At 37.0% G+C, this 24,864-nt stretch overlaps 4 protein-coding genes and 1 pseudogene across 5 annotated transcripts; 2 read left to right on the top strand and 3 right to left on the bottom strand.

Annotated features, from left to right (window-relative positions):
• Nucleotides 1–375: 375 nt before the first annotated feature.
• WRKY57 (WRKY DNA-binding protein 57) lies at nt 376–4,643 on the top strand. 2 transcript variants are annotated; one of them, XM_089046567.1, is made up of 4 exons: nt 376–934; nt 2,056–2,199; nt 2,461–2,900; nt 4,474–4,643. In XM_089046567.1, the coding sequence occupies exons 1-3, from the start codon at nt 513–515 to the stop codon at nt 2,885–2,887; spliced, it is 993 nt and encodes a 330-aa protein (XP_088902693.1). In that variant the 5' UTR covers nt 376–512; the 3' UTR covers nt 2,888–2,900; nt 4,474–4,643. The 2 variants fall into 2 exon arrangements, with proteins under 2 accessions (XP_088902693.1, XP_008221525.2); XM_008223303.2 differs by lacking the exon at nt 4,474–4,643 and adding an exon at nt 3,984–4,372.
• Nucleotides 4,644–8,740: 4,097 nt separating this feature from the next.
• On the top strand, nt 8,741–10,225 carry LOC148919798 (uncharacterized; annotated as a pseudogene).
• A 3,478-nt stretch (nt 10,226–13,703) lies between these two features.
• On the bottom strand, nt 13,704–16,159 carry LOC103321496 (uncharacterized). Its single transcript, XM_008223301.2, has one exon. It carries the CDS (start codon nt 15,625–15,627, stop codon nt 13,981–13,983), a length of 1,647 nt encoding a protein of 548 aa, XP_008221523.2. The 5' UTR covers nt 15,628–16,159; the 3' UTR covers nt 13,704–13,980.
• Nucleotides 16,160–17,642: 1,483 nt separating this feature from the next.
• Nucleotides 17,643–20,879, bottom strand: LOC103321495 (uncharacterized). Its single transcript, XM_008223300.2, has 3 exons — nt 20,149–20,879; nt 19,525–19,675; nt 17,643–19,392 (listed from the first exon to the last, which is right to left on the bottom strand). Exons 2-3 carry the CDS (start codon nt 19,667–19,669, stop codon nt 17,873–17,875), a joined length of 1,665 nt encoding a protein of 554 aa, XP_008221522.2. The 5' UTR covers nt 19,670–19,675; nt 20,149–20,879; the 3' UTR covers nt 17,643–17,872.
• Nucleotides 20,880–22,019: 1,140 nt separating this feature from the next.
• On the bottom strand, nt 22,020–23,385 carry LOC103321672 (F-box protein At1g52495-like). Its single transcript, XM_008223499.2, has one exon. It carries the CDS (start codon nt 23,313–23,315, stop codon nt 22,236–22,238), a length of 1,080 nt encoding a protein of 359 aa, XP_008221721.2. The 5' UTR covers nt 23,316–23,385; the 3' UTR covers nt 22,020–22,235.
• Nucleotides 23,386–24,864: the final 1,479 nt, after the last annotated feature.

Here is a 24,864-nt window from a genome sequence, read left to right as displayed (position 1 = left end):
CCAAGTGGCATATAATATAATATATATATATATAATACAAATAATAATAAATATTTATTGGTCTAAAAATATATATTGAAGCGTGTGGGGGCCATTTTGGGCGGGGCAGTCCTGCTTGCTTAAATATGAGCCTCCCGTACTATACTGAGAGGTTGACGGCGATTTTTCTAACTTATCCTTTTTCTATTCCCCTCTCTTTTTTTCTTTCTCTTCTTATTAATTTGATTCCTTTTTTCAATTTCCACTTCTCTCTCTCTCTCTCTCTCTCTCTCTCTCTCTTCTGTAGGAAAATTGAATTGCAATTTGCAACTGTACATTGATGAGACTAAAGCTTTCAAGCCCCTCCCCACCCTTCAAAAAGTTCAAAAACTACGCGTCCTTTCCAACACTCACACACACACGCACAACCAAACACCCCAAAACCCTAATCTCGCTCTCTCTGGCATCTCTCTCCAGATTCATGCTCAATTTTCACAGCCGATTACAATCTCAACCGATCCTGGTCGATTCTCATGGACGACGACAAATACAACCGCGATCCAGCTAGTACGACCGAGTTCACAACTCAGTCCACCTGGCCACTCGACCCGGACAGCGCCTACTTCTTCGCCAGCCACGACGTCAGAGACAACACACTCCTCACCGAATTCGGCTGGAACTTCCACCCGGACGGCTCCAGACCCGACGGCTTGTCAGAACTTGACCCGATCGGAACCCGCGACATGTCCGATTTGGCGGCAACTAGTAGCCAGCTTGTTGCGGACTGCTTACGACCCGCCGACAGCAGCAGCAGCAGCACCGCGGCGTTTCGGAGCTCCGACCCGGCCCCCGCCGTCGGATCCGCGTCGACGAACCCGTCCGGTTCTTCGACCTCCAGCGAGGATCCGCCGGAGAAATCTACGGGGTCCGGCGGCAAACCACCGCCCGAGATACCGTGAGTGGGTTTCAATGATTAATGGCTTAAATGCGTAATTAACTTGTTTTTCCGTGGGCTAAGCTGTGCCAGGTATCTCTTTACAAAACCAATCAATAATTGAATTCGAAAATGAAAAAGAGAGAGAGTGAGGGAGGGAGTGAGAGAGTTTGGGTGCAGTCTGCAAAAATCTGCGTCCGTACGGTCTAGAAAGTAGAAAATTCCGCACACACAGAAAACAGAAACACACAGCAGAATATTACTAACAGCATAATATTCATGCAAGTTGGGGTGGCATTTTCGTAATTTTCAACACGAGAAGGGAATTGAGCGAAATTAAAGGGCTGCAGTTTTTGTGCACTCGAACACTGCCGTTTTTACGGCGGGAATGGCGTGCCATAACTTTTCACGCTTTTGGGTAAAATAATTCTGTGTCTTTTTTTAAAAATAAATATTAGTTCTCGCAAATTACTAAAATGTTTAGAACGAAGATACTCAGCCTTTTAAATAATTTTTAGTTATTATTTTTATTTTTAAAATCTTTGTTCTTGCTGTAGTGTCCTAGCATTTGCGTCAAAAATTATGTGATGAATGCATGCGACATATCTGTCTCCAAGTTGCTTAGTGTCCTATTTAATACAATGCTTAGTGGTGTGATTTTATCATAATATTCTTGGATGGGATTCTTCTTCATTTGTGGTCCATTTTATTGTTACAGTTCTTCCTAATAATGGTGGCTAATAATTACATGTAGCATATCATTTTGATGATCTTAGAGAGCCTACACTGCATGGTTCTACACTCTGCATGCCTCCTCATGTGAAGTAAGAGCTATAACATAAGCAAAATCATTTACGGTTTCGTTTCGAAAAACTCTAATGAACAAGAATTACAATGCACATTCATTTTAGATTTCTATGTAAAACTCATAGAATGCACGGATTTTAATTTATTTCTTGTTAGAACTGATAAAATTTTACATGACTTATTATTATAAGTAATTTTAGCATTCCTGTGTGTTTTGAAATATATATATGTATATATGTATAGGACATGAATTCATTCACTAAGTTTTGCTTTTTCCTTTTGGATTTTCAAGATATTGTTTTTATTGTGATAATTGTAGGTAAAATATTTTGTAGGAGTAAGGTTAAAAAGAAGGGGCAGAAGAGAATCCGGCAGCCACGATTTGCATTTATGACTAAGAGTGAAGTTGATCATCTTGAGGATGGCTACCGCTGGCGGAAATATGGACAGAAAGCTGTCAAAAACAGCCCCTTTCCAAGGTCTGCAACTTTTGAATTAACTTATCTGGAGACCAACTTTACAATTTTTTTTTAGTATTGAATTCATTTCAAGTAATTCTGTAGGTTTCAAGGCAATTTGTTGGTTTGAAAACACAGGGATCGCATATATATATATTGAATATGATAAATTGAGGAGAGTGAGAATAACGTTGTCCTCCAATGATTTTACGAAATTACATTTCATAATCCGAACCGTTTAATTTCTTTGTTACACTCTCAAGTGAAGCGTGTGTTTTGCAGGAGCTACTATCGCTGCACAAATAGCAAATGCACAGTGAAGAAAAGGGTTGAACGTTCCTCTGAAGATCCCACAATTGTAATTACCACGTACGAAGGCCAACACTGTCATCACACTGTTGCATTCCCCCGGGGCGGAGTGATTGCTCAAGAATCTGGCTTTGCAGGCCACCATTTGGCGCAGCTGCCTCCAGTCAGCTCACACTTCATGTATTATCCTGCAATTCAACCCAGAGAGCGAGTTAGTCCTGTTAACTTGACACGAACGACTTCGCACCAATTAGCATCCCCACGTGGTGATGATGATGATGATGATGATCAAGCTGCAGGAGCAGGATCATCCCACTGCCTTGATCCACAGACAACTTCAGTTCCTGCAGATGAAGGGCTTCTTGGGGACATTGTACCTCCTGGGATGCGTAATCGATGAGATGGGTAAAACGGTAATTATACACACATTCACTTGAATTATTTAATTGAATCGAATCGAATCAATGAAGTGAGATTTTACAATCAACTCACCTTGCTAGGTAGGTTGCACACATTACTAGAATTTCGAAAGCAAAACCCTAAGTCATCAAATGATGATGAGGCTAGAAAAAAAGAAAGAAATGAAATGATGATGAAGCTAGCTGCTAGCCTAAGAAACATAGCAAGTTGATCTGGAATATTGAAACATTACTTTAGGCGCATGAACGAAAGAATTTAGCTTTTAAATTCTGGGATCCATGGTTGGACTGCCAGGAGATCGCAAAAAAGAAAAGCAAAAGCCTCAAGTATATATATACATATATAGAGTGGTTCTTAATCTATGTGACCCGATTTTGACTATAATATCTTTCCTTTTTGATGTGAAAATATAACTGTATCTATGCACCACCACTGTCAACATCATGTACTTGTCATTGGCTACAAACTTATCTGCTATGCTTGGGATCTAGTGCTAGCTACTTCACTATATATCTTATCTTTGATCATTACAATTTGCATGCCCCGTACTTTAATTATTATCCTTCCACACCACATCTATTATTCAGCTGTCTCCTCTCCTCTTTCATTCATTCAACCAAAACAAAGCCAGCAGCTCTAGCTAAACCCATAATGCTTTATTATATATTTTTCTTATTCAACCTCTGCCGTGGTATTTGATTAATTTCTGCATTATCTATATATATATGTTCTTATATTCTTGGAAGCCTTCTATGTTATTTCAGCCTCGTCCGCCAAATTTCATTTCTTGAAATACTTTTTTGCAATGGAAAAAAAAAATAATCTAAAGGAGGTGGCGCACTAATTAAGAATATATATCTCAAGTGAGTTATAAATGGGGTAGAAAATATGCGCATCAATATATATATATATATATATATACACACACACGGGGAACATTTGGGATGAGCCAAAAACTTTTTAAAAAGGTGAAGAAAACAAACTTAAAAGAAGAAACGTATACAAAATTCTATTCTATATGATGAGGGTTTTGTAAATGGGACCTAATTATTACCTAAATATTATTTGTTGTGTAGCATTGATCTTATTCAAGCTTGGTCAACGTCGCCATATATAAATATATATGCATGCATGCATATGCGGGTAGCAGCTGCAGTGCAGTATCTTCAGCTTTACTAGCTAGTATTATCAGGAGCATGCGCAGCTTCCAAAATCCAACAGAGCCAAATATATATATATATATATATATATATATCTTTATGTCGGAGGAGATGACTGTGGTCTGGTCTATGACCTTAAGCTTTGCATGTAACTGATCTGAGCACCATGCGACTCTTAATCCCTATTGTTGTGTATATAATTTAAATTAATTAAACATCCCAATTATTCATGCACAATCATGTAGGTAGTCCACCGTTTAATTACAATATTTAATTATAAACAGAGATATGATCTTATATATTCAGTCTAATTAACTTTTGGATGATTAAACATTATATTATATAATGTGCATATATGTATACAGATTTTCTCTTATGCGGACATTCGCACGTTATTATCATGCAGATGTCTTATATTTTCTACTACCCTTTCTATGTATTACCGTGGAGACGTCCAGATAGAGGAAGAATTGAATTTATGTAATATCGAACGTGCATATGGTTCTAAGAGTGTTGTGGATATCATATACATGCACCTCCTCATCGGCTGGTTTATGAATTAATATTCATCTTCAACCTTAGCATTAATTAGTGAAGTTAATTGGTATGATCCTTGAAACAAGTTGTTTCATACATAAAGATTTCGTTAGACTGTGAATTGCCCTAGTTCTAGTTGTCGACTGAGTTACGTGGACTTGCGTACATGTTGGTTGCCCTAGTTTCTAGTTGCCGTTGCCGACATTGCTTTTTTACTTTTATTTATTATTTTTTTAACTCTTCCTTTTCACCTTATATCTCTATTTTTTTTTTATTCCGCTGCCGCAATTACGTTTCTTTTATTCCCAGCCGAGTGGCGAAAAGTGGCAATTACACAAGTTAACCAGTGCGCTCTTTACAGAAATTGTTTGTTAATTGTCGGCTAATCTAATGCTGGAGAAGTTTATTATTGTGCCTACCTACCTACTTAGCTTTTCCTTGCATATATATATCGCTTCAATTAAGGGATCCCTCAAATAAATTTATTTGAAAGTATAAGCCGTCTATTTTTTAGATAATTATTCAAAGATCACCTCTTCAAAAAATTCACTTGAATCCGATATCATTTGACCACCTAATTGAATTATTGAAATTTTAGTACTTTCTTGAAGCACCGTGTTTATTGAATGGTTTCTGATTTGTCTAATTTTTTGAAAGGATGATATATAAATGTAGACTTAAAAAATAGATGATTTGGATCGTTGAAAAAAAAATATATTCGTAAGGAACCCTAAAGAGTGTCTCAAATAAAATTATTTGAGGAATCCCTCAATAGAATGGGACTATATATATATTATATACTACTGGGTCAATTAACAAATAATTGAGGAAGTAATCAGTGGGAGCCTAATTTAGTTTGGTGATGGTTATAAATTGATAAATCTTCAACATAAACTTTCCTTCAAGGCAAAATAAGAAAATAAAAAAGCTGGGAATTCATTAATAAGTTTTGGCAGCCAACAACAGTAATAGGATAATGAGCAAAGACGGTAAATTGTGGCGATGCCATGTCATGCAGAAAGGCTTCATGTAATAGGGACAGTAATCCGAAATTTTTTAGGGCCCAGGACAAATGTAAAAAATAAGGCAGTTACGCTATATGTATAATATATATTTTTTTTCACTAGAGTGCTAGATTCATTATCATTTTTCAATCAAGATTTAACTTATTCAAATTAATTTAAAATTTAACATGCAAGACAAATAAATTATATAAATTCAATCCAATGAAATGTTAATACTTCAAATAATAAACAAAGCACAACATAACTTGGAATTTGAGAAATGCCCTTCCTCAACAACGAACTTAAAACTTCCAAATTTACAATCAATTATAACTTAAAAGAGTTGAAACACCTCATATTATATTTAAAAAATATACCTATTTATAAATTTTTTTTAAAAAAGGATCCCATGAATAGTGGGCCCAAAATAATCGTATTGACTGCTCTGTTAAAGGCCAACGCTAAATACTACTATAACACGCATAATAACATTTTACGTGACAAAATATTATTAGCCGAAAATAGTACTGATTGCAACTAATGCCATGCCCATGAGTCACGACAATTAAATTGAATTGATTTCATCAGTCTTTGTCTTGAGTGTGAGCAGAGCAGAGGAGGACACGTGCCGTATTGACCAAGTCCTGGTCCTGAGTCAGTGAGTCAGTTGTCCAAATCGAAATCAATATGGGGAATGGACGGACAGAGAAAGACAAGAGATAAAAGCGGCGTCTCACCGGCTTCTATGTGCGGGAGGCCATAACCAACCAACTTCCTTATCTCCTCCTCCTCTCCCTCCTCGATGGATGGCATATAAGTTATTATTTATTTATTCATGGGCGATTACGTACGTGGTGTGCCTATCTTCTTAACTAATTAACAGTCAATATCAATTTAAAGCTGTTTTATATTATTAGAATTTGATTAGCTACTGTAAAACTAAAATAATTTACTACAATTAATTTATATTAATTATATAAACATTTGGTTAGGCCATCTCCATCAACCCAACTGCAATTGAGAGAGAGAGAGAGAGAGAGAGAGAGAGAGAGAGTGACACCACAAATTATATAAATAAATAAATAAATCCTCTACATTTTGACCTTTTAGGTCATAAAGAAGGAAGGAAGGAAGATATCATATAAGTCATCTCCTTTGGCTGTTTCATTGCTATAAAACTTCCTTTTGTGTTTCTAAATTGGTATCCAACAAATTATTGCCACTATATTTAATTTATTTCTTGTACCTTCTGGAATCACACCTTATTTTTGTTTCCAAAAAAACAAAAAAACAAAAAAACAAAAAAACAAAAAAACAAAAAAACAAAAAAAAGAAAAGAAAAAAAAAGCATGTTATATTCTGAGCCCATTATGTATTACAAATTACAATAAAATTACAATAACGAATAAAGAAAGAGGGCCTTATTATGGCTTGGGCCTGGTTAGATATACTCGCTATAAATTTGAGATTCGAGAGAGGCCCATCTATGGAAAATCGAACCGCCCCAAAGAGAGTGTGTGCATCGTTTACTCTCGATCTTGAGTGCCGTTTGGTATTCTTATTTGGGGTGATAAATGATTTTTTTAAAATTTTGGGAAACCCAACCCATTTGGTAAACTATGAGAAAATCACTTATTATTAAAAATTCTGTGAGAAAGCAGTAATAAGGTGCTTTTATTTTCGATTATGCAGGAATCAATTTTGAAGAGGCACTGGGTTTAATGATTATGTGGCAATCATTTTTTAATTATAGGAGCTGATTTTCCCACTCCCTTTTTCTCCACTTACACTCCTTTTTGTTTTTTTAAATAATTTTTAATCAATTTTCTTTTTTTGTATTGTTCTTTCTCTTTCCTATTTTACCCTTAGTGACATGGCAAGTGAAATATCTACTTTGGTGTTGATGTGTGAAAGAAATAATACATAATTCTTTAAAAATAATATTTTGAAACCAAAAAAAATAATATCTCAAACCCCAGCTACACTCTTTCTCTTCTCCCTTACACACCCACCCTTTCGTGTTCTCTTTCCCCTTCCCAAGCCCACCCCTCCTCATTTTCTCTCCCTATGTTTCTCTCCCTATGTTTCTCTCTTTCCCCCTCTTTCTTCAACAACAACCAAGCCCACCCCTTCTCATTTTCTCTCCCTCTTTTTCTCTCTTCCCCCCTCTTCTTCAAAAACCATCCAGGATTTTTTAAAAAGTTTTGGGGTTTGAGTGTGGCTATCGTTAGGCGATAAGGTTGTTTGTGGTGGCTAGGTTAGGCGCGATGGCTATCGGTGGGTGGGTGGCTGTGTGGGGTGCGGCATGGGGGTGGGTTGAGAAAGCTTTAATTGGTTGAGTTGAATCACAGAGTGTAAAGCTCCTTGAAGTGAAAAGCTTCATACCCGAGCATTAGAAATTTCTCTTTGTTATCACTTAGTAGAAATGTTACAAGGAATGACAACAAGCACTGGCAGATCTGTGCAGGCGCAAAGAGGTGCACTTGCGCCTCCGGTCACCGAAAATCTCCATTAGAAGTCTTTGGAGTTGTACCTCTGCTTGACAGGGCGCACATAAGGTGTTCGAGAAATACCCAGCGAGGTCGCCTACGCATGCATCTTTGCATGTGTGGCATGTTTTTTTAACCAAGCTGGCCAAAACAATGTCGTTTTGGACCAAGCTGTTTTAAAACACGCTGCCTTTTTTTTTTTTTTACGGCAAAACGCGTCGTTTTGGACTAGGGTTTTAAATAATTAAAAAAGTAAAAAAACGGAAACTGAGGCTGAAACGTTGGCTTTTCAAATGGTTTATTTTCTTACTTAATTGTGTTTTAATTGAGAGTTTTTTTTATTTAATTGGGTTTTGGGAATTCCTTAATTAAGTAGTATTAGGAATTCTCTCTATAAAAGACCAATTTAACATCACCTAATTTCATCAAAGTGTGTGTGCATCACAAGAATCCTGCGTTTTTTTTCCTTCTTGAGTAGGCCAATCCAAAGTAAGTTGAATGCATTTTTTTTTTCTTTGAGCAAACTCTAATTTTGTTTATTGTTTTTTTAATTTTTTGTGTGTATGGTTATTTAGCTCTCTGTATTAGTAAGATCAATAGCAAACTCGAGTGAATACCAGGCTACGTGACACGTTATTCGAGGTATAATTAATTTTTATTTATTTATGTAATTGATAATTTGATATTTATTTAGTTATTTAATTGATAAATTATAGTCAATTAGTCATAGTAATAGATATAAAACCCTTATTTTGTTTTTATTGTACAGTTATGGAACGGTACTTTCAGAGAAAGAGTTTAAATCCTCCTTCAAATAATCCGGCTAGTTCAAATCAACCTCCAAATAATCCGCCTACTTCACATCCTCCCTTGAATAATTCGGGTAGTCCAAAACGATCGGAGGTCACTGAGTTGGATGAAATATTGGCTAATCTTCCTGCAGACCCTGGACTTAGACCTCCAATGACTTATTATAATCCCAATTTTCGAGAACAAATCTGAAGAGCCTATCTGCAAAGGGGTCCTTGTCAGCCTAAAAGCCAAAATGACATGCCTCAAACACTTATGGGGGAGAGTAATCGACGTTTTCTTGTGAAATGATTTGATTCATTTGTTTGGTTGGAGTATAGTAAAGAGAAAGATGCTGCATTTTGTTTTCATTGTTATCTTTTTAAATGCGACTTTGATAAACAAGGAAAGGCCGGAAGCGATGTCTTCACTGAGAAAGGGTTTAAAAATTGGAAGAAGGGACCCAAGAATTTTAGGGATCATGTTGGACAAGTTGGAAGTCTTCACAATAAAGTTACTCAACATTGTACAAATTTAATGAATCAGAAGCAACATGTTGAAACCATTGTGATCAAGCAGACAGACCAAGCTCGTGTTAATTATCGCATTCTATTAATTGCCGCACTTGATTGCACTAGATATTTATTGCGACAATGTCTTCCTTTTTGTGGCCATGATGAAAACGAAACATCTAGCAATAAGGGTAATTATGTGGAGCTTTTGCAATTTCTTGCCGATCATGATGAGAAAGTTCGTGCCGTTATGTTTGAGGACTTTCCAAGGAATCTCAAGTATATTGCTCTTAACATTCAAAAAGAACTTGTCAACTCTTGTGCCGCTGAAACCATTGATGCAATTATTAGTGATATTGACGATACATTCTTTTCTATATTGGTAGATGAATCATGTGATGTTTCAATAAGAGAGCAAATGGCGGTGGTGTTGCGTTATGTGAACAAAAAAGGGCAAGTAATTGAAAGGTTTGTAGGTGTCCAATATGTCCCTGATACGACTAGTAGCAAATTGAAAGAGACAATTGAGCAGTTGATTTCTTCAACAAATTTGAGCATGTTTAGGCTACGAGGACAGGGGTATGATGGCGTTAGTAATATGAGAGGTGAGCTCAACGGTCTTAAAACACAAATTTTGAGAGAATATCCTCAAGCATATTATGTCCATTGTTTTGCACATCAACTACAACTAGCTCTTGTAGCCATAGCAAATGGAAATGAAAACATTGCTACTTTCTTCACAACGGTTAGTAGTGTCATTAATATTATTGGAGCATCGTGTAAGCGTCGTGATGTACTTAGAGAGCAACAACAAAAAGATATTATGAAAGCTCTTGAATTGATGATCTTGAAATGGGGCGAGGGTTAAATCAAGAGACTACTCTCAAACGTTTTTGTGATACACGTTGGAACTCACATTATGATACTTTACTTTGTATTAATACTATGTTTCATCCGGTGGTGAAGGTACTTGAATGGATTGTTGATGATGTCAACCAAGATAATTTAGGTGAAGCAAATAGGTTGTTGAAAGAAATACAAACTTTTGACTTTGTGTTTCACTTTCATTTGATGAGATTTATATTGGAAATCACAAATGATTTGTCGAAGGCATTACAAAAGAAAGATCAAGATATTGTGAATGCGATGATGTTGGTCCAAAGATGTAAGCAAAAGCTACAATCTGTGAGGGATGATGACTTTGATGATTTGCTTGGCCAAGTATCAATGTTTTGTGGCAAAAATGATATTGACGTTCCTAACATGGATGATTTATTTGTACCATAAGGGAGATCAAGACGTAAAGCTCAGAAAATCACAAACCGCCATATTATCGTGTGGACCTATTTCTTACTATCATTGATAAGCAACTAGTGGAATTGAATAATCGCTTCACTGAGGTAAATACTGAATTGCTTCTTTGTATGGCATGTTTGAGTCCGGCTTATAATTTTGCAGCTTTTGACAAACAAAAAATACTTTGTTTTGCTAAATTTTACCCTCAAGAATTTAATGAGTGAGGCCTCATGAAGCTTGAAGATCAACTTGGGCTTTATATTGTTGATATGCAGAGCAGCACAGAGTTTTCATCATTGAACGGAATTACTGATCTGACAAAAAAATTGGTGAATACATGAAGGAATAGAATATACAACTATGCGTATTTACTTCTTACATTGGCTTTAGTTTTACCCGTTGCAACTGCTTCGGTTGAGAGAGCTTTTTCAGCTATGAATATTGTGAAAATACCATTGCGTAACAAAATGGGGAATCAATGGTTGAGTGATAGCTTGTTTGTTTACATTGAGAAAGATATTTTTTCTTGTATTAGTAATGCAAATATAATGCGACGTTTTCATGATATGAAACCTCGTCGGCAACAATTGTAGGTTAATTGTAAAGTTATTTTTTTAATTAATTATGAATAACATTAGTATTGTTTAAATGATAAAGATGTTTAGTTGTCCTTTTTTTTTTTTGAGCTCTTAGATTTTAAAAATTGCACATCCGCTGAAAAATTCCTAGATCCGCCGCTGACAACAAGTCAGTGACTTTTGAGAATTTGGTGGGAATAAAACATGATTTTGACTGATGTTGCTTTTGGAGATGAAATAGAGAAAGTTGGCTTTGGAGATGAAAAATAAAATTTTGGTTTTTGAATTTGCAGAGAGAGGAGTAGAGAAAAGGAGTCGAGGGAGACAGAGCCATTGATGTTGTTGGGGCTAGGGGGTTAGTGCAGTGGTGGATGATGTGGGTGGTAATGGGATGGTGGGCCTGAGTGCAGAGATGGAAGGAGGAGGGGGGGTTTGTAGGGGTTGGGGAAAATATTTTTGTTTTGTTTTGTAAAATTTTAAAGAATTCATCTATCCATTGAAAAAAATATATATTAAAAATGAAGTGCAAGTAGGAAAAATAATAATATAAAAGTGAAGTAAGATAAGGGTAGAATAGGAAAGAAAAAGAACAAAAGAGAACAAAAGAGAACAAAAGTGAATAAAAAATATTAAAAAATAAAAGGGAGTGTAAGTGGATAAAAGGGGAGTGGAAAAATCAGTTTCCTTAATTATATGAGAATCCGTACCAACAACACTTTTAACAAAAAAAATTACCAAACGCCAAACTGCTTTCTCTCATGTGATGATTATTTTCACAGCACAAAACTAACCATGAGTTAAAAAATAATCAAGATTTTAGCACACTCTCTCTCTCATCCATCCACATTATAGGATAAGAAGGCGGCGGCATGACAGAGAGATGTCCCCCAAAAAAAAAAAAAATCAAAATCAGAAACACAATGGTACGCTACCCTACCCTTAATTGTTAGGTAATACATTGCATTCCCATCCCAGCTGCTCAAGCAAAGCAAAGATAAAAATGGAAAAATAGGTTATGACTAGTCCCACTCAAAGCTCTTGGATTTCACACAAACATTTCTCAGATTCTAAACAAATAAAGTTAAAATTCAGGAAACAAACACCCACAGTACTAATGGGCTCTATTGCCCATAGGTTAAGAAAAACAACAATGGCTTTGGATATTTTTTGCCTATCCCACCAAGTTCCTTCCAAGTTGGGTCCACTGAATCCAAGAAAACATGGATTTTTTTGTTTCGCTTTGTGAGTGCAATAATATACAGATTTGTTTTGGAAAGATTTGGTGTTCAATAGCACATCCCATATGAGTTCATAATTCTATTTACAGAAACTGTTTATATTCCTTCCTCTCAAGTGGTTCTTGATTCTGAGTTGATGCAAATGCAAATGCTTTATTGGGCCCCCAAAAAAAAAAAAGTGGCCCTGCGGATGGGGCCATCGTAGATTTCACATGTCACTAAGTTGAATTTAAACAAAATTCTAATGCTTAGTGGCAGGTGCTATGCAACCACCTTGAGCCATGCACTCATTATATATATATATATATATATATCCTTATCCAATTTGAGGCTTCATGTTTAAGATTCATCCACATCTCTAACAACCCTGTTCATGCTGAATTCTATTGCAGGAGATTTTGCTGAAAAAAGGGGCTAATTTAGTTGTGGTGGGAAACACTTTTTTCAACATTGAAAGAGGACTCATGGTAAAGCAACTACAAGAAGTAAGGGGGGTTTAAAAAAAAAAAAATCCCATCTGTAATCATTTCATCATACAGAGATGAAAATGCAAATCTGAGTGAATGGGGATGTAAATTCTAGAGGAAACTTATCTCCCAACATTTGAAGTTTAGTGGCACTTTTCAACATTTCCCCATAAAGCAGGTGGTCCTTGATACTTTTGGGAAAAACACACTCAACCAGTGAAAAAAATGGTGCTTGACTTCTGAATGGCCACAATTACAAGTGGAGTTGATTATGAAAGTTGAGAAGCAATTAGTCCCCTTATTTCATTTTGTCTTGTAATTTTTTCTGGTGTCAAGGGCCCTAGCTTGGTGATGGAAAGTGACACTTCCTCATTAAGTGGTTTTCATAAAAGAGGTCAAAATTTCAAGAGCACATACTTTTTTTTGACATTCTGTTTTACTTGTTCCTTTAAATGGGAAAGTTTGAGAGCTAAGGGAATTGTGTATGTCACACTAAAATTGTTGATGATATGTTACCAACTTTTACCCTTTTCATATTATGATATAGTCCTATTTTGTCTTCTTGTCTTTAATTTTATAATAGAAGCTATAGTTAAAAACCTGTTGACTCTCTAAATAATATTATGAGACATTCCAAAACAGTGAGGAGAATATTAAATATTTCAAAATGGGAAGAGAGAGAAGCTAAGTTCCTATAGCTACAAGTCTGGGAAAAAAACAGATCAGTGCACTCAAAATGAGACGATCAAATAGATTATTAGAACAAATAAAAAAACTAAGGAAGGTGAAAACTGCAAGAATAACTCATCCTTCCAGTCCATGAACCAGAAATGGAACCATTACCTCTGCAAGGCATACTTCGAATCTGGGGCCCAAGAGAAACAAAAAATTTCACCACATTGTCTGTACTTGCCTGCATTTGCAACATTACAGAAAAATGGCAGAGTACTTGTAAGTTGTAGAGAAGACCCACCAAGAATTCATGCTTGTTCCTTCTTCCAACCTACCATGTCATGAACCCAAATTGCTCATTTGCTTCTTCCTCCATAGGAGCTGGAAGGTTAAGATCAAACAGAGTAGTGATTTCAGCCTCGTGAGGGGCTTCAGGTTCTTGCCCAAGCACCACAGTTTTGACTTCACAGCCTCCAACAAAATGGGACCTCTTGTGACCACCTAAAGCTTGGCCTGACCTGAAAACCTTGAAGCAGAATGGGCACTCATGTCCCTTGCTTTTCTTTGAACCTGAATTTCTCTTTGCACTGCCAGATAATACGTTTTCATCAATTGGTCTTTTGCCACTGCAAGGCTCAACAAGCTTACTCTCAGGTGTTGGAACAGGAGAGACATCAGTGTCTATGCTGTTTTCCCCACTCTCATACATGGACTCAGAGTAGCCATTGGTCTTTGTATGGCTGGCTCTGTGTCCTCCAAGAGCCCTATGCGAGTGGAAGGTCTTCTTACAAGTCAAGCACTCATATTTGCTGCTCTTTCGAGCGTTTCTGCAGACTTCAACATTGGTAGAACCATTAGTAAATGGTCTGTGAAAACCGTTCTTGGTTGTCTTTCTTAATGCATACTTTAAAGACCCTCCTCTATGCACTTGATCAGGATGAGCTTCTTCCCTTGACAAAAGATCCTTCCCCATTTCAGATTTCATATGAAAACCCCTTCTTAACTTAACATCATAGGATTCATATCCCTCAAATTTAGATCCAAATTCTGCTCTAACCTTGTGAAATTCACCATTCCTAATAAACCCATCAACAGAAACATCTGATTCAACCTTCTTTGGTTCACGTCTGAAATACCCAGAATCAGAATTGTCAGAAACAGTGATCTCAGATTTCAACTTTTCGTCTCTTGCTCTCTTCATGCCCATAATATCATTCACTTTCGAGGCACAATTGAGACCCTGCTCAGTACTAGTTCTCATATCAATAGATGATGATTTAGTCTCTAGAACCACAGAGTTGTTATCTGAAGACTCAGCAAATGAATTCAAAGCCCCTTTGTGACCAGAATCCCGAGACAACATCATCAAACTAATAGCCACCTCTTGTTGTTCTTGCTCGACCCCAGAACCAGATGAAGAACCATTTGCCATAGAAGAGTAAACATCAAGATTCTGGTACTTCATTCTTTTGGAGATCCTTCTCAGCCTTGGAGCTGATGTCTCTGTATCTGACTGACTATCCATTACTAGTTTCTGCTTCTCACTAGTGTCTGAGGTTTCTTCAAGCTTGTTAATCAGCTTCTCCTTCTCCGAGTGACAAGCCATATGACCACACAGAGCCTTCAATGACTGAAACCCCTTACCACATTCTTTGCACACCTTTCCCTGCTGCAAGTGTAAAGTAGGGCCTGAATCCACAAACCTCCAAGTTTTCTTGGGATTCTCTCTGAGAGAGTAACCAGAATGCCCACCAGCTTCAGACCCTGAATCTCCTTTGCTCTTTCCCACAACATCTGAAGGTGAAAACTTCACTATCCTAGCTTTAGCTATTTCATCATCATCTTCCTCTTTCTCCAGAGTTGGTTTCTTATTCAAATGGGTCCTGATGTGACCACCCAAGGACTTCCCACAAGGGAACCTTTTGTTGCAAAACTTGCACACAAATTTCTTTTTCTGATTCTGATCTTCTTCTTCCATAGTTGAATTTTTAATCACTCAATAGTCAAAACCAAACGATAGGCACTAGTAAAGAAAACAAAATCAGCAAACCACGCCTTACCTCAAATGAACTAGAATGCAGCATTCCATTCCATGATCTTGCTTGTTCCAGCAAACAGACCCAAATAGCAGAGAGAAACAGAGCAAGTGAAGGGACAATCTCAGATCGAACAGCTGAAAAACAGATCACAAAGTTTGGTGCTTTATTGCAGGTGAGTAACAGATGAGAATCGAAATGTTGAGATGTGACAGTTTTGTGAAGTACGAGATCCGACCCGCAAAAAGGAACCCTTTAAATTCCATATCAAAGTACCCACAATCCCTTTTTCAATGTTGCAAAATAAAATTAATTGGGTTTAAATTGAAAAGATCAAAACTTTAAGAAATGGGTCGCTAATAATGGCGACGAAGAGGCCTGTAAAAAACAATCAAAGCTAACCATGACTGATTCAGAGGTTCTTCTCTCTCTCCAAACTCCCTCTAGCTGTCTCCCTCTCTTAGTTTGTGTTATAGTCGGAGGAGAATTCCATGCATGGAAGCAAAAGATAAAAAGGGCATAAAAGATTGGCAGCACGTGTAGTCAAGCGAGAAGCCTTCGCTGGTCAATTGGACGGCCAGGATTGGTGGGTATGTTTTGAGGATCCCAAGGTTCGAGGACTAAACAATACTACTAAATAGATATTGGCACAGTAAAACTGAAACATCCAAACTATACCTTAATCTTGTCTTTGCTTGTAATTGTAGATTAGCACAAATGAAAGGTGAGAACTTCAACTGTTATTGATTTATGAGAGGTGCTACGGTAAGTTGCTCACGAGTCACGCTTTATAAAAATTAACGATTAAGATCAACTTACGTGTGCACATGAATGACTAAATATAACATAAATCCTTAACCTATCCATTAAGAAAGAAATGCAAATGTAATTCAAATTGCATAGGTGACAAGTGCATGTCAACATATCAATGGGTTTTCTTTATTCATTTCCTTTCCCACTACATGTGAATATGACTGCTGTTTTGTAAAACGTAGTCTCTATCCACATTCCACATTTTTATACATTTGTTTCTTTGTTTGTTAGTCCACATTTTCAACATTATGTATTTTCCAAGTTTAATTATGATCGAATACAACATCTGAGATTCAAATCTTCAAGCTAAATTTGAAGTTAGATCATCGTTAAAATGACACATGTTTTTTCCAATTCATCGAACACCTGAAGAATATATAGGTTTTCGAAGTGTTCAATTCATAGGAAGACACATTTACTTAGTAATTATCAGTAGAGTTTCTTTGATAAAGTCAATCGGCCATATTGTAGTGATCTGCTTGTCAAATATCCTAATTTAAATTAGAAGTTAAAACACTTCCTGCTTGGCATCTTGCAAAATCCATCACTCTTGGGGTCTTATCGTCTGTATAAAATGCAGACCTTTTTGCCCAATATTGCTCCTTACACATGAAACTTCACCTAACCATGAGGTTTTAAAATTCTCAAGAGTTGTTTGTTAAATTATCTTGTAGTTGACCAAAATGTGCTAATCCAACTGAAGAACTCCATCTGGCCAAAGAAAAAAATATTAAAGAATTCAACCACCCATTTTCAAAAAGCATTGACCTTGATGATGAGGAGTCGCATTGCAGCATGCATGTCAGTCCTCATTAGACTCTGCTGCCGCAAGTATATATTTTCTAAATTTCTAATTCTTATATTTTGTGCAATCAACAGTGCCCAGTGATGAAACAAGCATGTTACAATCAAATCACAAGCATTTGAGCTTCGACCATGTCTGAATTAAATTTCATTTTCTTTACTCAAACTTCATGAAAGCTTTTTTCGGGTATAAATTTATTTCAGTCAAAAACGCAAAAGTCTTGCTCTACTAGGAACATTGACCTTTTTGGGTGGAGGGGAGCATTGACAAAGATTCTTATGAAAGAAAACAAAGTGCGACTGCTAAAGGGCTATAAAGAGGTAGGAGGTGCACAAAAAACAAATGAGAAGAATATTCCATTTGAGAAAACTTTACATACACATGAATATTAGATTCCATGGATTTTTGTACAAAAGAAACACAGGATATCAAAATTGCCTGTGCTTCAAAGAAAAAGTTGCCTTGCATGGAAACTTAGCTGCCAACCTCAAAACTTAGCCCTCACAAGGGCTGTACTGAATTTACATCTTAAGGGGTTAAAAGAATTATCCGTCACTGGCCACTAGCCACTAGCCACTAGCTGGCCCCTTCTGCCCATCCCTCGTCTTGTAATCCCCCATGCCTTCATCAAAAATCTCTTCAATCATACTCCATGTGGGTAGTACATCAACACCTTTCATGGCATCTAATGGGAACCTGGCATCCCAGACTTTAGCATCACAAGGCTCCAACAAATACGCATGACCCACTACATCACTTGATGCATCAGGTTGGCCATGCAAGCATTTGCTACGATCGTTCCTAAATCCAGTGACTTGTAAAGCAGATCCTGCAGCCCCAGCATCAATTCGATCACAAGACTCATGCATATTGGACTGAAACTCAAAAGACACGCATGAGTCATCTTGGAAATCAAATTCCTCCCTGGTACACCCTGAAGTTTTTTCCCCATGCTGACTTACAATGTCAAATTTGCCATCATCAACTGACTTGAGCATGTATGATTCCATATTATCTATCCCACCATCTTCTTCGCTGGAATCTCTTTTAACATGTCCCCCATCACCATCACCATCACTGCCGTCATCGTCAACATCATCATCATCACTATCATCTTCATCAGAGTAATCCTCTTCATGGCCTACATGATCATCTTGATAAACACGAGACTCAATAACAGAGTCTTCATCATATTCAGCAACTCTCCTGTCAATGGAACCTCCATTATCTCCATGCCACTCATCATCATCACTATCTATTTCTAGTATATTAGATCTGTTCTGAACAGCTCGCCTGCGAAGCATGAACACATTAAAATAATAGCTGACCAGTTCCCTTTTACTTCGAGAAGGGAACACTACAGACAACTGCTTCCAGAAATTCCTCCCCACTGATGCAGGATTGGAGTAAACAACCTCAAGGAAGGTCTCCTCTTCTTCTTCACTCCACCTTCGTGCCACTTCCTCCCCCATGTCATAAAACCCCAGCTTCACAAACTTTTCATTTCCAAGGGTTCTTCTAAGCTCTTCCCGTGCGTCCATGACATGCTTTTGCACACACCTGACTGTCCCTGGGTCCAGGCAGCTACAATCTGTTCTACCAAGTCCAACCTTATCACACTTAAGTGCTGACAGGTTTGAGTCAGGCATTGGAATGACAGAAGTCCCTAAAAGCTTTTCCTCACTGGCATTATTAACAACCTTTTCTGATTCCAAGGAATGCAAGGAAAAGCGGTTCAGATTACTCTCATCTGTCTGATCCAAACATTTAACGCGTCCAGTCCATGTCGGGATACGGGCCTGATGATCTGGTCCAACAGGAACTGGTTTTCTTGGAGAGCGATCCGCCATAGAAGAAGAAACATCTTTGAAAGGAACAAATGTTCTCCTGGGGAAGTCAAATTCGAAATCCCCTGCAGGAGGCAAATAAGCATCTGGTCCGGGACCAACTTCTTCTTCACGACAACTCCTGGTGGTCAATGAGAAGGGAGTACCAATAACCTTGTTGGCAGGTGTTGAATTTTCATTAACGGTATATTTTTCAAGCACCTCGAGCCATTGAGATTTACCAACCACATTCCCATCCTCACCTGTCTCATGCAAAATAAGATTAGATTTCAATGTGAATCAGTCAAAGTATTTATGGTCGCCAGTTCAAAACCAGGCCATATTATCTAAACAATGTAAGCCATGAAAGTGGTTAACGCCAGAATTTTCTTTACCTGAAACATAGGTTTTTCGTGGTGCACCATAACAAGAAACAGCATCTGAAAATGGAGCAAGCTTATCACTGAATTCAAGCTGTCTCGGGTGCTTAAAAGGAAGCTCCTGGAAATCCACATCATCAAAGGGCCTTTTGAATCCCATATTAACCTGAACCCAAGACAATTAAGATCTATGACAGATTTGAATAATGCATGACAATACCTACAACAATACTACTTATTTCATTAGTAACAAAAATGCTACTTCTGTCATAAAAGATTGTCCAAAGCCAAGAACTCAACCCATTAATGTTGCTAAACGGCAACACCTCATAACTTGCTTTTGAATAATTCACTTAATCCAAACACCAGCATATCTTCATTTAAAAACAGGCCATTTATCTCTCTCATAAAAAAAAGGGGGCCAATTAAACCATTTCACTTGATCCAAACACCACAAACTCAAATGTGAGGTAACCGAAAAACTAACATAAAGTTTTGAACAATATAATTTTGTTTATTTTTTGTTGGAGAACAATATCAATATTTAAGCTCAGTAATATTTCCATTCAATTAAATTTATTTTTCAGCATAAGATAATAATGATAAATGACAGGGTAAATACTAACAATGAGATTTTACCTCAACAAATTCTTCAGATTCAGAACTCAGGTGAGTATGACTGGAAGAACAAAAGGAAAGGCAGACGGCTTACGTAATACAATTGAACGCTCAACTATCAATAAAAGCCGAAGTATCGGTCTTAGGAATCCTATCCCTAATCCAATTTGACCAAATAAAGGAGCTGAATTTTTGTCAGAAACCCTAACCCTAGATTTTCAATTCACGAGCGAAACCGATAAATTATTGACCAAACACATACGAAATAGCCATATGGAGGTGACCGGAACAAAACCCCTATGATAATTTACACAAAAAGAACCTCTGACAAGACGAACTCTACGAAACCCTAGAAATTCGATGCGGTCGAAAAATTTACAAAATTAGGACTAAATTCGAGAGGGCAAAGTAAGAAGAACAAAATTAGAACCTAGAAACGTAACGGATCGGAAGAATAGAGAGCGAAAGGGGCCGATTCAAAGTTCTAACCCTAGAATTTTACGACACCAAGGGTTGGGTCGAATTTGGGATTAATCAACAGAGAAGACTCGGAATTAAGCAAACAAATGGCCGATTCAACGATTATGTGAAGAAATTAGGCGAAATCTGGAAAAATTTAGGTCGATCTGCTTGGGTTCCAATCGAAAGAGGTAGATGATGAAAGATAAAAGGGTACGGTTCGTGCTTTTCTGTAAAGGAAGCGGTCCGGATATTAAAAAAAAAAACCGGGTTAATCTGATACCGGGAGATAGCGTTGATATGGGCTGGACCCTATATAAGCCAAAAGGAACTGAAGCCGGCTCTTGTGGATCGGAATTTACGATAAAGTCCCCACTCTAAAAGGTAATGGTTGAAAAAAATAATAATAATTAATTTTCCGAGGCAGGATCCCGAATTACAAACGGAACCTTTTTAACTGCACTACAATTCTTAATTAGCATTTTAACATTTAATATTCGTATATTTCTATTTTTCGCACACGTTTTAAAGATTTGATAAAATATATATATTTTTTAAATCAAACAGACAATACATGTACGTACATATGCTTCACATTTAATACATATATTTTTTACAAATTTTTTAATGATACATACCAAATTCATATATTATACGCGTATTTTTTATGTATTATTGAATAAAAATAATATATATAAAAATTTAAATAAATTATATTAAAATATTATATAGTGGCCGAACTTTTCATTTGTATTTTGAAAACCTTTTGCCGAATAAAACACGTACGTATTTTATTCGCACTTTCCCCTTTTTGTATTTTACTAACTAAAAAAACAAAATCTATTTTAACTTTTAAAATATTTTTTTCCTGCCAAGCATTACCATTACCTTAATTTTGATTGGATAGCTGTGATTCGATATAACCATATGTAAGCACAATTCTGAGAGACGAATTCTATCAAGCAAAGCATATACATATTGGATATACAGGAATGCAATACTAGGCAGAAAAAAGAACACGGGAGACTAGTAATGTTATGGTAGACTAGTTAAGCATCCAAAGCATATGGAAATTGTGAGATTTATCCAGAATCTATCTATAATTGCTAATTATGTGGTTCATAATTACTAATACAGTCTCCGTCTAACATCAAACACTCTTTCAACGGATTCAAAATCGATACTTTGTTGCATCATCTTGGAAGGTGATGCCTAATCAATCCCTGCTGTTCATCCAGCACAAAGCCGGCTGATGAGTGCTGAGCTAGAGCCAGAAACAATTTCTTTTGTCTTCTTCTTCCCCCACATGAACTGTGTCATGTCTTTCTTGTGTTCAAATATACACGAGTGTTCCCATAGTGTAGGTATGTTTTTTTTTTTTTTTTGGGGCAGAATGGTGTGGGAATGTTGTATGTATTGGGTTTGTTGGCCTGATATTAATAGGAAAACAGAATGACTAAAAGAAAATAGGAATCCTAATTAACCACCATATCTAAAAATATAAATTTAATCATAACAATTCTCATAAAAATTATAACAATCAAATATGATAATAAACTTACATAGAATTTATGCAAAACTTTCTTCCTGTATGTAAATTGTAATGCAGCAGATTTTCTGTGAGCACATGTATATTGTATCTATCCATCTCATTTTAAGGGGACAATGCTATCGCTATAAACTAACTGAATTAATGGCATTCCGTAGGGCTTTGCCATAAAGCCAGGCCAAACAAAATCAAATATTCTACATCGTTTGCTCTTCATATTATAAAGATGTAATTGGAGTGGAGAGTCGACAACTAGCAGCATTATCGCGAGCTCACCTGTGTGGATTGTGCCCAAAACTTCACCTTGAATTGTTTTTTGGGGTACCTCAATAGCAGTAATAGTCTCCTTAACCCACACAAGGTTTTGGTAGTCTTTCAAAATCCATAAAATTAACTTGTTATGCTCCCACCGGTTCCCAAGATACACAGCCACACATCCTCCCACCTCAACTATTCTTGGAAAATTATCATCATAGTCAACAAAGTCTTGAGCACAATCTTCAGATAGTGGCACCACGCTGAAGCTCTCCTCTCCAACGTCAAATACCACAATCTTTTTTTCGTACTTATCGATCCAGTGTATGGCCCCATTGATGCACACAGGACTTATGGCCACAGTCCATATTTTAAATGGAAGGTCAACGTTGCCTGCTGCAGGGTCTACCTGCAATGGTCTCCACGAAGAATCCTGACCTAGCGTGAATGCGTTGAACTGAAAATCTGAATTTCGAAAGTTGATGAGCTGGAGAACCTTATACTCGTTGGTAAGTGGACTGAAGCCAAAGTTGTATGCAACTAATGCATTGTGCTTGACATGGGGAAGTTGAATGGACTCTCGAGTGGTAGGGTTAAGTATGAAAACTGGGCCACCATAACTAGAGGATGCACAAACCAAGCCATGGACGCTTTGCACTCTATCATATGTATAAAGTTGAAGAGCTTCACATCGACTCAGGTATGAAAGTTCGGCGACGGGTGTTGGAATTAGAACCCTGTTATTATTATTATTCCCTCCTCCTTGTTGCTCCTTCTCCTCTATTTTTGAGGAGAAGAAGCGGTTTTGCTTTTGGAAAAGGAAGTTAGTGGTGCTCTTGTTTCTGTCGTTCCAGAAGTCGGCGACAAAGGAAGGGCTGCAGATGAGGGAGGACCAAGACTTGCATACGCACATGCACTGCATCATCAGATCCTTTGGTGGTAGCCGTGGGAGTATATGGGAGAATATGATTTCGGGTGGGAGCTCCGGGTTCAAATTTACCAATTTCCTTTTACGACGTTCTCTGGCCATCCGAAGACCTGAATATAGTAACGCTATGCTGACAAGCAGAAAAGAAACCCAGAGATGCTGATATATACGTGCTTTTAAAAGGAAAACCAGAGACGCTAAACTTTCGGTAGGGATTGTAATTGTTGGCTTGGCATTTTATAGGCAAACAGAGTAACAATCCAAAAGAAAAAAGGAATCCTAGCCATATCTGAATTAGTATCCTAGTGGGGGAGGGAGGTGGTGTAATTGGTGGGGAGGCGTTTGGGTTGTCTAGGGAATATTCGACCAAACAAAAAAAACAGATTTAATGCCCTTTATTATTATTAGTACAACTATAACTTATATTTCTCCTCCAAGGTTGTTCGGATTCTGAGCATGTATTACATTGCCAAATTCGTATAGACACTAAAAGAACTTTGTTTCTTAATTTTGTTTCCTAAAGATGTGTCGGCATTGTGCAGATGAATAATAAGTTTAATTTTGGAAGCCCACACATCAGTTGATTAAGCTAGTCTCCTCTGTCGTCTATATCTCCTTTTTCTTTTTTACAATTCATATTCTACTTTCTGTTTTCACCCAGTAAAAATTGATTTTAGACATGGGCTTCTAAATTATGTGCAGATAATGGTTGCATTTAGAATACCCATGGGCTTCAAGTTGCATTTATAGAATACCCATGGGCTTCTAGTCACTGGGTAGTTGTTGATTTGGCATTGTATATTACTCTTGGACTAGTTGTTGATTTGGCTTAGACTTGGTTTAATTAATAATCAGTGTGGTTGTTGGTTCACCAAAAAGATTAGGCTTTGTTTAATTATGCTTGGCATTTGAGGACCCAATGCTTGCTTGTATGGGTTATACATTTTATTGATCGTTTCATAATGCTAATCCTGAGCTTTTAGTTTCGTTGTGCATTTAAGAGTACACATATTTCATATGTAATTCGAAAGTTCGTCGCTGAAATTTCTGAGAATTTGAAACTAGATAAGCACACATTCCACGAAGTTTGTGTATTTTCTTCCAGCAAGTCTGTCTATTAACCCCCCTTATCTGAACTTAATTGTTAAAAGTTTTGATTCATCTTTAATCATTGTTTACCCTTGTTGAATAACAGTCCTCTTTCTAATTTATATTTGAAGTTTGAGGTTTCAATTTCAATTGTGGGCTCTGATTTTACAGATTTTGTTTATCAATTCAGTTTGGGCAAAGCATATGCAACAAGGTAAGCATTTTATGTTAATTTTGAACTAGCTTCTGATTTGATTTAATCATAAGTTTCTCTGATGCATTTACTAGGCCCTCATTCAATACTTTTGATCATAGAACTTCTTTGGTTGATATTATCTTTAGTTCCTTTGCCTTCTCGCAAAGCAGTGGTAGGATGCAAGTGGGTTTTTAAAGTAAAAAACGAATGCAGATGGATCAAACGAATGCAGATGGATCAGTTGCAAGGTTTAAGGCTGGT

This window comes from Prunus mume, linkage group LG2 (assembly GCF_029339155.1).
Source record: "Prunus mume cultivar Tortuosa linkage group LG2, ASM2933915v1, whole genome shotgun sequence".
In the NCBI taxonomy this organism is placed as follows: Eukaryota; Viridiplantae; Streptophyta; class Magnoliopsida; order Rosales; family Rosaceae; genus Prunus; species Prunus mume.
The sequence above is the reverse complement of the archived record's forward strand: the minus strand, read 5'-3'. Positions and strand labels throughout refer to the sequence as shown.

What these genes read in the sequence shown, in the direction of transcription:
- WRKY57 (XM_089046567.1), top strand. Translation starts at nt 513, where the DNA reads ATGGACGACGACAAATACAACCGCGATCCAGCTAGTACGACCGAGTTC. An exon ending in AAACCACCGCCCGAGATACC is followed by an intron (nt 935 to 2,055) that starts GTGAGTGGGTTT and finishes AATATTTTGTAG; the next exon opens with GAGTAAGGTTAAAAAGAAGG. An exon ending in AAAAACAGCCCCTTTCCAAG is followed by an intron (nt 2,200 to 2,460) that starts GTCTGCAACTTT and finishes TGTGTTTTGCAG; the next exon opens with GAGCTACTATCGCTGCACAA.
- LOC103321495 (XM_008223300.2), bottom strand. Translation starts at nt 19,669, where the DNA reads ATGGGATTCAAAAGGCCCTTTGATGATGTGGATTTCCAGGAGCTTCCT. An exon ending in ACGAAAAACCTATGTTTCAG is followed by an intron (nt 19,393 to 19,524) that starts GTAAAGAAAATT and finishes TGCATGAGACAG; the next exon opens with GTGAGGATGGGAATGTGGTT.
- LOC103321496 (XM_008223301.2), bottom strand. Translation starts at nt 15,627, where the DNA reads ATGGAAGAAGAAGATCAGAATCAGAAAAAGAAATTTGTGTGCAAGTTT.
- LOC103321672 (XM_008223499.2), bottom strand. Translation starts at nt 23,315, where the DNA reads ATGATGCAGTGCATGTGCGTATGCAAGTCTTGGTCCTCCCTCATCTGC.